General features: G+C 28.4%; 1 protein-coding gene across 1 annotated transcript in view; it reads right to left on the bottom strand.

Moving 5' to 3' along the window:
* LOC147806755 (uncharacterized) overlaps nt 1-14,422 on the bottom strand; it is a 52,294-nt gene that overhangs the window by 10,304 nt on the left and 27,568 nt on the right. Inside the window, exons 2-6 of the mRNA XM_087167149.1 lie at nt 14,294-14,398; nt 12,021-12,108; nt 5,732-5,778; nt 4,960-5,044; nt 3,753-3,832 (exon numbers count right to left, since the gene is read on the bottom strand). Of these exons, the coding sequence (XP_087023275.1) occupies nt 3,753-3,832; nt 4,960-5,044; nt 5,732-5,778; nt 12,021-12,108; nt 14,294-14,398 (405 nt within the window). The remainder of the gene's footprint in view (nt 1-3,752; nt 3,833-4,959; nt 5,045-5,731; nt 5,779-12,020; nt 12,109-14,293; nt 14,399-14,422) is intronic.

Here is a 14,422-nt window from a genome sequence, read left to right as displayed (position 1 = left end):
ATTTAAAATAATAAATAAATAATGATAATGCTCATAAAATTAAAAGTTTTAAAAATTCAGACGTTTTACGAGGATCTTGTTAATTTTTCAAAGAAAAATCGAAATTTCTGGCTTTATTTCTGTTTAACCTCGTAATTTTGTGATTAAATTAAGTTCTAATAATAAACAAAAACTTCATTAATTTTGGGGAAGCATTTTTACATGCGGCACTTTTTGAATCGTCGTCGACATAGTTAAACATTTTTTCGTGAAACTGAAATTAGAAGTAGTACTTAATTTACGTCGCACTTGAGCTGCACAAAAAGCTATTGGCAACGGCCTGCGAAACAATCCTGAAAGTGATCCGAAGACATTCCATCATAATCTTATTCCTCCCCAGAGGGGCTCTTCCACTTTGGTAGCCAGATGACTTGAGCGCTAAGTCTAGTGCTTTATGGTAGAATGTTTTATAGAGTATTGATATCGTCTGTTTCTTCGCTGACTGATCAAAGTAGTTCTGCCACTGCTGTGTAAACACTGTCAGTTTTCAGAGAAGCGTATCTTACGATCAGTCCATTCAGAGAAAACTTTATAATTAGGCATAAGCTAGGCTTTCAGAGTGTTTAAATTTCAGACAATGATACTTTGGTTTTGAATGTACAAAAGTTTCTGATTGGCTCTAATGTTGAATGATTACATAAACTGAAAATATATTTAAATAATATAAATGACTATAATAATGTTTTGGATAATATTTTGCTTCAGGGGAAACAGCTATAAATTTAGTATTAAGTAGATTACTTCAACCAAAATATGAATATGCCGAAATATTTCATCGAATTTGGCGAACTATGATTCTGCTCAACTATAGAAACTTTGGAGACCAAACCCTATTTATCCAGCTATTAATATACATGATCATAATTATTCTACCTATTGATAGAGAAAACAAAGAATTTCAACACAAGTAAAGTGCTATAATGGGAGCAATCACGTCTTGATTAGGACTGATTAAGGCAGTGTTTTCCAAACTGGGAGGCGCGGACTAGTCTAAAGGGAGCCGCGAAAATTAGTCACAGTGAACTATTTTCCAAATTACTGCTAAAGTTTTCTATGTAAAAAATGAGAGAATAAATGAAAAATCGTGCTTTATCGCGCATAGCTCAACTAAACATTTCGTAGCTTAGCATCCATATACCTAGACGCCCAAGACACCGGCAAATCTTTTGAACCAAGGCCGTCGCTAATTTGGTGCCACTCGACCGACACAACTTAACAAAGCCAGATGCCCGCGCACTAACGCCACACATCCAGAAAAGATCGACGCACGTTTAGCTCACCAATTTTTCTCGTGTCACAGCTAATATTTAATTGGTTCAGCAGTGTTAGGTTGTGTTTCTATTGTTATTGACGTGATTGCCCACTGATCATAATAGTAAATAATTTAATAGTTTTATTTTTTTATATATTTAATAATTTCATTTTTTTAGAATATATTATTCCTAATATTTCCAGACAAATGGATAAGTTTTTGATAGGATATAAGTGAAAATCCACTAATAATGAAGATTCTGATGTTGGCTCAAGTAGTGGGAATACAAGATGCAAGGAACAGGAAGGAAGAACTCCCAAGACAAGGAAATACGATTTATCCTATTTATCGTTTGGATTTACTGATATTATTAACGATAATGTGGAAAAACCAATATGTGTGTTGTGTTCAAAAGTTTTGGCTGCTGATAGTATGAGATCTGGCAAATTGAAATGGCACCTTGAAACTATTCAATCTGAATATGTTGGTAAGCCCCACGAATTTTTTCAAAGAAAATTGGATGTATTATCTAAAAACAAGCAAAATTTCAAAAAAATTTTTCATCTTTCCATCAAATGCATTACTAGCATCATACCTAGTGTCGTACAGAATCGCGCAATGTAAAAAAACCCACACAATAGCATAAACCTTAGTTTTGCCGGCAGCCATATGGTCAAAACAATGTTTGGCCAATCTTATGCGAATCAGTTGCGACAAATACCGCTTGCTGATAATACAATTGGCAGAAGAATTGATGATACATCCTGAAGATTGTGACCAATTAGTTTCTCGAATGCATATTTCAAAATTCGCCATACAAGTAGATGAAGCTACTGATGTAGCTAAAGACGCACATTTAATTGCATATGTTCGATATGTTGACGATACTTACATAATTGAAGATATCTTATTTTGCAAACCAATTCCTGACAGAGCCACATTCAATTAAATTTTCGAAATAATAGACAGATTTTTCAATGAGAACGACATAATGTGGAATAATTGCATTGGGCTCTGTACTGACTGTGCACAATCAATGGCGGGACACAAAACTGGTCTTCAAACACTAGTTAAAATGAAAACACCCGAGGTTCGATGGACGCACTGCATGCTCCACAGAGCAACTCTCGTATCAAAAACTATAAGCGAGGAACTTAACAATGTTTTGGAAAAGTAACGAAAGTTATAAATTACATAAAAAACAGTTCATTAAAAGCAAGGTTGTTCGCAAAACTGTGTGAAGATATGCGAGCTAATTACACGTCACTTCTGTACTATTGTGAAGTGAGCTGGCTATCTAGTGCAAAAGTGATTCAAAGGGTACTTGAACTCAAAGAAGAAATTGCTATGTTTTTCTAGAAAAATCATAATGAAGACGGCAATATGTTTAGTGGTGATAATTTTACTGTTAACCTTACATATTTGGTTGATATTTTTGAAAAATTGAGTGTTCGTAATAAATCAATGCAAGGACCGCAAATGCATTTGCTTATACAAAAAGACAAAGTGAAAGCTTTTATTAAAAAAGTGGAGCTTTGGAAATGAAATTTGCAGAAAAATAAGATCGACATGTTTCCACGTTTAAATTTATGTGCCCGAGATAACATAGAAGCAAACAAAAATCTCTTTGTGGAACACTTGAATGGTTTGTTGCTTCAATTTTCGAATTATTTTGGTGATCTTGATTTTACAAAGTTTGCGTGGATACAGAATCCATTTATCGACAAAGAAGATGATGAATTTGGATTGACAAGTATTGAAAAAGAAAAATTGATTGAATTATCTTGTGATACTACATTAAAACATAAATTTGAGACTGCATCTCTGGTTCAACTCTGGCTGAATCTTCATACAGAATATAACACTTTGTCAAACAAAGCTTTGAAAGTACTGCTGCTGCTCGCAACATCATATTTATGCAAAACGGGATTTTCTGCCTTGGCTGCAATGAAATCCAAATATCGAGCTCGTTTAGTTGTAGAAAAAGAGCTACGAGTAGCTATATCGCCACAAACACCAAGATTTGATAAACTTTGTGCTAATAGACAAGCACATCCATCTCATTAAAAACAATAATAAAATATCGTTTTATATTAGTTTGTATAAATAAATTTTATAAGAGTAAAATTGTTTGTTTTTATTTTATGAAATCTTCATGGTGGAGGGGGGGGGGGCGCCAAATGATTAAATATTTTTAAGGGAGGCGTAGTAACATCAAGTTTGGAAACCACTGGATTAAGGTATGTAGGTATTCTATTTATGTCACACTATGGCTGCATAATAATCTATTGGTGACGATATGGGAAACAACCCTGAAGATGATCCAAAAGCATAGCATCACAATTTTTGAGGCCACTTCCTCAATTTAGACATAGATCTGTCACAAAAGCAATTTTCACAAAAGCAATATTGCACAGATTGTCGCAAAAAAGCAAACAAATGACAGGGAAAAAAAACTTACTGTCGAAAAGTCGGGTGTGGGAGTGACAGTTCCAGTGGATATCGGCGTACAATAACTTGTACCCTTCTGTTCCTGGGTGTCTACAAAAACAAAAATGAGATTGCAATCACAGGCAAAAATACTAGTTTGTTTACTCAATGGCAGCTGTGTAAGAATCACAAATTTTAATGAAGACTAACTTGAAAAATATTTCCCTTTCAAAACTCCCCTAAAGGGGGGGGCAATGTCCTATTTGATACAGTAGTAGCAGAAATGCTCCGAATTCGGCAAAATAGTTTAAAAACCAAAAGGAACTCAAAGTTGCAGATTTTTCGTTAATTTTGGGAAATTTTTAAAAATCTCAACTGTAACAAAGTGCTATATCATATAAGCCTTTGAAATATATAGAAATAATGAAAATCTGATAAATCAAATTAACTAAACCTAGACTTACTTATACATTAAATGACTACCAGCCGAAAATATTAATCCGCAGTCCGGAGCAAGTTGGGAACTCTGTAATAGTAGCAATAAAAGTCTAATTTATTTTACGTAATACTACAGCTGCATAAAAGAATTTGGCGCGAGAGTCTACAAAACATCCCTGAGAATAATCTTAAGACATATCACAATTTTGTACTGAATAGTATAGTAATAATAGTACTGAATAGTATAGTAATAACAGTAGTGAATAATAGTACTTCCGTGGAATAGGAGAGATAGGAATACCTTAGAGTAAGAGTTAATTATTACTTTAACGAAAAAACCTTGAAATATCATATAAATGGTTCATACTTATTAAAAATACTTGAACGAAAAATTTTAAATTTAAATTTTTTTTTCATAATAATTTGCAACTTTCTCTAATATTTTCATAAATTACTGGTGTAAAAATGCAGCATTTATTTCTTTAGCTACATAGAATAGCTAGCTCCTCATTTGTTAAACATTTTCAGAAATAAAGGTTTACATATTTTTTTCTTTTATGTTTCATTATTATATTTTTATACTATTTACATCATTATTTATTACTTATATTATAATATTTATTTTTATATTTTACATTTGAGTATCAATTTTATCTATATTTAATGTTTTTTTTTTTGTGCTTATATAAAATTGTATAATACATAAAATAGTATAAAACAGAATTTAACCAACAAATTTATAATTAAAAAAAAAAATTTATGCTTTCCACATTTGAAATACAAAATAATAATAATCTTACAACTATTCTTCCAACTCTGCTCCGGGTTGGTCTCCCTCCACTCAACCGGACTGCTGCTGCAGGTCTGTTCCTGTTCCTGTAAAGACTGTAAGAAAAACAATAGTATTTATAAAATTAACATATATTAAATAATAATTTTACATAAATTTAAATCAAGTCTTATGATTACAATCATCATTAATCAAATTCAAATGAAACAAATGATTAAATAATTTTTGTGTTCGGAAAAATGTCTTAATTTTGATCATATTTGCAAATAAATAGCCTACGTTGTGAAATTTAGAAAATCTTTACTAATAAAATTTTTATTTTTAACAAAAGAATTTGGATTTCATTTAAAAGAAATCAAATGCAGCATTTTAATATTTATGCAATATACTATTCAATATTATTAACATTTCATATTTTTAGTGTGAAATCCTTAATACATGGACATAAGACAGAAAAAAAAACACTTTTTTTTCGAAAATCTGATTTTTGTACAAAATTCCTTCAAATACTTTAGTTTTATTTACCTAAATTTTTTTAAAAATAAAATAAAAAATATGCTTAAAATTAAAAATTGAATTTTTCAAATTTCAATTTAAAGCATGTTTTTAAACTAAATCATGTTTAATTGAAAACTGTTATTCATTTTTCTTTAATTTTAACCATGTGACTATTTGCCAATAAAAAACCTTAATTTGATGTAAAGAAGTATTCTTAAATATGTAAAATAAAAAGGAAATATACATGTTAAAAATAATTGACACAAAGATAGAAAAATCCTTACGGTGGAAGCGGTCTTGTTCTGGCTGATGAGGCTTCCCTCGGGGATGGCTGTAAGAGAAAGGTTATATCAACAGATGTAAAACAAAACTTTCATCTCTCAGTTTTTTACAAATATTAATAGAGGGCCGGGATAGCCTGGTCGGTAGGGACCTGGGCCCACGTCCAAGAGGTCGTGGGTTCGATCCTCGCCGGCCAAAGACTCCCCGTGTAATAAATGGTTACAGATGCACGTTAAATCTATACGGAGTTGAACATCAGTAGTCGTAAACCCATGAAATTGGGTCGACTGTTCAACGACGGTTATGAAATAAAATGTAAATAGAGATGCCAAAGCCAGACATGAGAATGGAAACTAGCTGTTGGCACTATTCCTATTGGATGATAAATTTTATTCCTATTGGTCGCCATCCAACTGATTGATCATTGATGAATTGCCAACGGACACGTAAATGAAGTAACGTTAGTTTAGACATGTCTAGTTTTCTTTGTAAAATTGAAAACTAATTACATTTTTATAAATTAATTTAATAAAAACTCAATGAGAATAGCTTTGCCATGGGTACCGGATGGAAAACGGAAAAGAGACCAGCCTAACTAACCTAAAGACAAACGACAATAAAGAAAAGAAACATCCTAGAACGGCCAGTTCAAGGATAAGCGGCTCTTCACGTCCAACCTGTGATCTCATGCTTCAACTCGCTTAAAGAGAATCAAGTCAAATTAACTCAATTGAAGAGCAAACCTTTTCATTCCATTATGCATGACTAATTATGTCATAACATTAAGGGTTGTGGTACTTATTCTAGCAAATAATCGAAAGTAGGTCTTTATAAACATTCTGTAAAAAATGTAGTGAACCCCGACACCAAAAATTACGTAATTTACTTAACACCACTCTGTGTTTCGCGACACCAGCAGAATATTCGTTTACGATACTTTGTGTAAAGCAGTCACCATTTTTCTTATTTAGTAGCACTAAAATTTCTAATTGCTGTCAGTAAATGCAACATAAACAGGAATCATTAATTTATGATAAATGTATGCAATATTTCTTAAAATAAAATTATTTTGCTAATCGTTGAGAAAATATCAATATAAATTCGAATAAGGCCTAACTAAACCATAGCAGTTATAAATTATTATAAAATTATTTAACGAAATTGAAACATGTAGATAAATCTTATGAGAACATAGTTATTTTTATAATGCTTGTAAGTCTTTTTATAACGGTTTATTTCAGTTTCTGTAGAACTTTCCCCAGCGTTCAGAGAAAATCAAACTTGCACTTTCTTTTCAAAATTGTCTGAGGATTTCCAAACATACGACAAAATTGGCGAAAATAATTTATGAATGGAGTAAATGTATCTGAATTTGGTGTAAGCTCTATCAATTATTGAATTTTAGATTTAACTACAACTTTTAAAGTCTGCATGAACGTTACATTTTGTTTTAATTCAAAATAATCCACCATGTTTCGAGTTTTTCAACACCAAATCCAAATTGGTATTACATCGTAGTTCTTACAGTGTATAAATTTTTAAAAAAGAAAATATTGATAAATCATTTTCATCATCCTCATCAAATAATCTTTCATTTACATAGTTCGTGGAAAGAAAAGCATGATAAAAAAGTGTTATGAATAGAATTGAATTCTCTATTGATAATTTTTTTTCAACTGAGGAACTAAACTGTTACTGTCCAATTCGTAACAAACATTAATAGGTTAAAGTGTATAATAATAAAATTTAAATACGTAGGGGGAAAAATTATTGAAGTCATTTTATCTATTTCGAATTTTAGAAGTTTGATGAGGGGATAATGACGCAGAGCACTATACCTATTCCAATTGCTATATTGACAAGAAAAGCTCTGATTATTATTTTTTTTTTACTACAAAATAAAATAAAACTAAACAAATATGGATATGAAGTAAATAAAAGGGTAAACCATTAAATTATTAATTCTATATACTTAATTTTCTATTTAATTGGTTGTATCAGAAATAATACTTCACTTGCCTAGTTAGCAATATCAAATGCATTAATAGTAACAAATTGTACCTACTTTCTACATTAAGAGACTCATTATAAATTTGAAAACTGTTTACTCTAAACTGTTTAAATCCTTCGATTTAGCGTTAAAAAAAATACCAAGTTAACAATAACTTACTTGCAATATGAGACCGGTATAAAAAAGTAGGTGCTTTTTATATAAAAACAAAAATCCGAAATAGCTACTGAGCATTTAATTTTATGGATTTAGGATTGGTTTCCTCCGATTCAACGTAAAAAAAGGAAGTAATACCTCACTTGTTTAGGAAGCAATGCTTAAGTTTGTTCCCATTTCTTCCCTAAGAAGACCACACATTTAATCAGAAAGACAAGTGGTAACTAGAAAACGCTCAGTCGGAATTAAAAACTTTCATCGAACTAATAAAAAATTATGTTTTAATGCTTTTTTGAGATCAGTTCTTTTTTGTTGAAATTTTTTATACAAATAATTTGTTTATCCTGTTTTTAATTCAACAACAACAATATTTCATAAAAAAAAAATAAAAAACTGTTTTGAGTTTTACTTTCGGGAAAATTTCCGTCTTTTTCTGTCCTATCGATTACGTTCGAGAGAACAATTACGTGCAGGTTAGTGTTCACAAATGTTATTGAAAAAGAAATTTTATATTTCCAAAAGTACTGTAAATACCCTTCCCCTCATGTTATAGCATCATTTAAATTATGTTGCCGATTTTTTTTTTGAATCATTCAAGCACGCCATGTGTATTCTCCCATCTGAAAGCAGTGTAAATAATTAAATGTGTTTAGTAGCTCGACGCAAACTTTCATACCTTTAAACCTGTTTTAGTAAGTTTTGTTTAATGAGTACAAATTTACGATTTTTTTACTTCTGGACAATTTTTGAAACAAAAAGGTTTACCTTAACTAAAACAGAAATAAATCACTGAACATTTATAAAATCAGACACATATAGGATCGGATGCAGTTTGACATGAGACATTCAAAGGGTTAAATTTAGGGTTTGCTCAGAAATTTGTTTTTATTCTCTACAATAAAAAGCTTGAACAATTTTTAAAATCTTTGAAATTTCTTTAGGTTAAATGAGCAGAATATAATTATGTGGAGAGCCTTTTTTATTTTAATAACCCTGAGCATAACACATTTTTACACCATTTCGACATTCCATTACATTTTAAATATAATTTACATTATTATTTCATTTTGAGTTATTATTACTTATTATGTAATTAATAATAATTTAAATAATAATGTAAATTATAGTAATATTCCATTAAAATTAAACACAAAGACAAAGTACAATAAATATGTATCATTAAAGTAATTATTTGAACAAAAATCAAAAGATCCTGATACAATTCAGTTTGAAATATAGGGTTTAAATCTGTTTTGAAAATAGCTGTTTCATCAAAAAGCTACTAAATTGCAGAAACATAAAATACATTTTAATATTAAATAAATGTATACATTGTTCTACGCCGGATGAATTGCTCTTCAAAATCTGCGTGTTTAAGTTTATACTATGAGAAATTAAAAAGTTAATAGCTTTTATAAATTACATATAAGACATATCAACGTCATATGATATACATATAAACGTCAAAGCATATTTCTTAGGAATCAAAAAAAAATCCAATATGCGTTTCCTTGTTGGGAAAAAGTGTTACCAAATTAAAAGTTTTACACCAGAATCTCTACTATTATATTTTAGATTAATGTTAAAACTCGAGTCTAAGATATGATTATTAATGTTTATTCATTTGAAAATATTTCCAGCCTAAATTGTAAAATTTAAGTAGCACAAATATAAATATAAAAAATTTCATTGGATATCAAAAAAAAACTTCTGGTTCATTGTGGAGAAAAACACAAGAAAATATAAATATTTTTTATCTGTTTAAACAAAAACTTCTCTAAATTTCAAAATTAAAACTATAGTGTGAGTTTATACAACAAGAAAAAAATAGTATTTACTTTAAAAATAGAATATTTTAACATTATAAACTAATTTCCTGAATATCATTAATTTGATGAATCGCAGTAAAGTGAGTTAGATATAGGAGAGAAAAAATATTAGTAAATGATGATATTGCTAATAATTGAGACACATTAAGTGTTAAATATAGTTTTGAAAAGTAAAAATAATATTTTTCAGATAGATAAAACAGTGCATAGCTAAAACTTATAAAATTAAGTTAGGCATAGAAAATTTATTTGCGCATTTACTTATTATTAAATCTGAATTGCTTAATCATTATTTCTGGAAACTTCTCCGAAATGGCATTTACTGCAGTTATTGTTGTGCAGGTAAACTTATTAAATTGAGCCGTCTCATACATCATCATCATCATATCTGGCTAGACAGCCCAGGGTGGGCCAGTGCCTTCCTTTGAATTCGAATCCACTTCTCTCTACTTTTGACACTTGTTCGCCAGTTTTTCTCCTTTAGAGTAAGGAAATCAGTCTCAACTAAAATCAGCCACCTCAGCCTGGATCTACCTCTTTTCCTGTTCGTTAGGGGTTTGTGTAAATTTGAATCATCATTCCTTCTGAAAATGTGAGCTGCTCAGTTCATTCGATTTATTTTTATGAATTTCACAATATCTGACTCTCTGTAGATTTTATGCAGTTTAGTATTATATCGTCTTCTCCAGGAATTATTTATTTTTATCTCACCAAGGATGGCTCTCAAAACTTTTCTCTCAAAAATGGCAATTAAGCCGCCTCATACTCAAAGTTTTAAAATAGATTTTCATACAAATGAGTGAGAAGATACAATTTTTCAAATTCACTTAATCACGTTTATGATTTCTTAAAATTTCTTAAATAGTGCATGCGTTCTAATGTTATACCATTCTTTGTAAATTCTTAAAATTTTACACAATAAAAGAAAGAACATTGATAGGTAAGATTTTTATATACATTAGGAAATGTGCAGCGAGTAACCAAAAATTTATAACCTTGAATTTTATTTAGTTTTTATTAATTATGCAACTACAAAATAAAAAAATTTTCAAATTTCGAAGTTAAAATTGAAGATTAATAAATTTAAAGAAAGAATACATTTACAAGAACTAATAAGTATAAGACTTTTGGAAAAGTAAAATCATTGGGATTAACATAATATGAACCCCTTTCATCTCGCTCCCGTGAAAATGACGGGGTGAGTTTTCGTTCGCTATTTCTCGGTATTTCCTGACGAGCTGGAGTGTTCAGTAGTAACGCGCCAATAAGAATAAAACTAATTCATTTCTTTTGCCCGAAAAACATTTTATTTCTCATTTTACACACCATATAGCAGCACCAGGACATTTTTAAGGTAATTGTAAATAGGTAGTTTATTTTAAACCACTATATAAACTACACTAATCAAATACGTATATTTGGCAAAAATAAACACTTTTATGATCGCTTTCTTGAAAATTAACCGATCGTTAAGGGGTTAAAAGGAATGAAAGTAAAAAATATAGAAAGTTAAAGTTATGTAGAAAAAAATAATTAGAAATTTAACATATTTAAGGATGTTTTAAATGAAAACGTTTAAATGAAAAATCATTTGAAAGCATAAAATATTCAAAATTTTGCTATGTAAGAAAAAGAAAAAAAACCATTATTGAATAGAGATAAAATACCAAATAAAAACAAACTTTTCGGTAAAAGTCAAAGAAAGAAGTGTAGGGAATCTTATCAGTGAAATGAAATAAAAATAAATTAGAAATATTCAATACTAACATTGTATTAAGTCTGAAAACGTAATAAAATTTGCCAGATTCGAAAAAGTCTCAAAGTGTCGAAAAATAAATAATTGAATAAACAAATAATTATTCCCATTATTTTGAAATGATAAAACTTCAGACAACTGGTAAAAATAATTTCTCATATAAAATCCATAAAATTAGGGAGGTGAGAAGGGGGGAAGGGTTATCTGTAAAATAATTTATTAAATTATAAAATAACAGAAAGATAGAGAAAATTATATTGGGAATTTAATGTAGAAGAATAATTTTAAGTCAATAAGTAATATTGGGGCAAAAGTAGAAATTATGATAAAAATAAAGTTAGGCAGTAAAATTTAGAATAGAATTTTAAAATTAAAATAAGTGAATATAATTCAAAAATCCTTTGAATATTCCTAATCAAAAGTTTCGAAAAACACATGAAACATTACATATTTTTCTCAAACATAAACATTCTTCTGAAATAAATTAAATAATAAAATGAAATATCCATTTCAGCATCCTCAATACTGAGAAATCTCACCTGGCTAAAGTCTTCAAAGCTATCTTCAATGCTGAGTGCTCTGAATCTAGCAATAACTTCTTCGCGAGCTCCGCTTTGATCCTCAATACTGGAAGAGACACATAAAGTAAGTTAACTACACTATCTCCGCAATAAATAATTTCTTGATTATCACCACAATAGGTAAATTATAGAATGTGCCATTTGCTCAATTTAGTATAAAACCAAACTCAAATATATTGTATATATATATATTATTTAATAAATATTATAAATATTTTTACTTAATATATAAAAATATTTTTTGTGTGCTGACGTCACTTTTCGAAATTAAATGTGCTGGGTAATGAATTTATAATTTATCATTTATTAATTATAATTAAGAATTAATTAAATTAGTAATAAATATTGCTTATCAGTAAAAATATTCTTGATTAAAATTAATTATTAATAACATTAATAATTGTATTAATTAATAAAACATTTGTTATTCTATTATTAATCACTTAAAAATGAATTATAAATTATTCCATTAAAAATTAAATGTTGAATTAATATTAAAAGTTATGAAATTTATAAAAAATTTATTGAATTAATATTTTAAAGTTTAATGAATTAAAAATTTATTAAATTATTTTCAAATGAAAAATTATTAAACTATAAATTAAAAAATAGGAATTTTGAATTAAAAAATAGGAATTTTGAATAAAAAAATTGGAATTTTGAATTAAAAATTTGGTATTTTGAATTAAAAATTTGGTATTTTGAATTAAAAATTGGAATTTTGAATTAAAAATTTAATATTTTGAATTAAAAATTGGAATTTTGAATTAAAAAATTGGAATTTTGAATAAAAAAATTGGAATTTTGAATAAAAAAATTGGAATTTTGAATAAAAAAATTGGAATTTTGAATTAAAAAATTGGAATTTTGAATTAAAAAATTGGAATTTTGAATTAAAAAATTTAATTATGAATTAAAAATTTAATTATAAATTAAAAATAGATTTAATTTTTAGTTTCTTCATTTTACACGCTTTGAAGTCATTTATGATAATTAAATTTTCTTTACAATTAGTTGAATGAAGTAGTCTAGCGTTTGCAAACCATAATAAGCTATATTTAAAGTCTGTATTCTGTAAAAATTCTTCATTGTCTCAGAGTTTACGGAAACATTTTTGACAGACATAAATGCAGATACGAATTGAAATATAATTTTTCAATATTTATTATATACACAGTTATTAGGGTAATTTTTCTTCCCTTTTGGTGCCTTCTTCCCTCATCCGACATTTTGGATATTTTCGTCAAAATGTTTCGGGCATGTAAGGTTAAAAAACGCAAGCCCGATTGGAAATTTTACATGTTTCGGGCATGTTTTACATGTTCAATACAATATATATTCTCTAGATGTTTTACATGTTCAATATAATATTCGAGCACTGACAGCACTTAATTTTTATTTTGTTTGATATAACATGAATGGTTACATATTTGTTTGAAGAGCTGACTTTAAACATGCATGTTTCCAAATATATTCCATTCTCATGGGTGGCCTAAACTTAGCTATAAAAATACGATAAGCTAACTGTTCACAAATATCATATTTGACCATAAATAATTTAATTAGAAAAGATTGTAGAGATTGCATGATTCTTATAACTAATAATATTCGGAAATATCTTATAAAAATAAAATTAGCAAAGACAAAATTATTTTGATTTAAATTAACATTTGTAAACAGAAGATTTAAATATAACTGTAGACATTAAAACGATAAAATTATCACCAGCTACAATGAAATATTAAGCGGTAATTGACAAGGATAAAAAATAAATAAAATATATCTACTCAGCGAAAAACTTACAAGTAACCTTCTCTTAGTGGTCAAAAACTACTCAAGCTGGCAAGTCAGATACCAAATCTTGAATGACATAAAGAAACTGACTCTAAAATACTACCAAATTTTTTGACAAGAAAAAACGGTTTAACACAATTACGAAAAATAATTACAAATAATAGTCTTAAGAGTTGAAGAAAAAGCACAAACTATAATTAACGCTTATTCAAATGCTGATAAGTATTAACATGAAATGATAAAGTTAAATAATTAGGTACGTTAGCTGAAAGAAATCAAATTAACATACTGATAAAAAAAATTTACGTTAGGAACATTTTCAAAGTACTATATTTAATATTAATATGTAAAAATGTTATTATTCATTTACCGAAATTAAATTTGTGTTTGGTAGTGCGAACATTTTTTCAAAATGAATAAAAATAAAATTTACTTACCGGCGAATTCGCCTGCTAACTCTTGGTGGGGGGATTTTAAAGCTAGAGCTTCCCCTCCGACCTGTATTTCCATCATTGTTACTCATCTTTATAATCAACAAAATTCTAAAAATAACAAAAGGAAGATAG

The sequence above is a fragment of the Parasteatoda tepidariorum genome, chromosome 7, assembly GCF_982258835.1.
Source record: "Parasteatoda tepidariorum strain Cologne lab strain chromosome 7, Ptep-v5.0, whole genome shotgun sequence".
NCBI lineage: Eukaryota > Metazoa > Arthropoda > Arachnida > Araneae > Theridiidae > Parasteatoda > Parasteatoda tepidariorum.
This window is presented reverse-complemented; position numbering and strand designations above follow the sequence as displayed.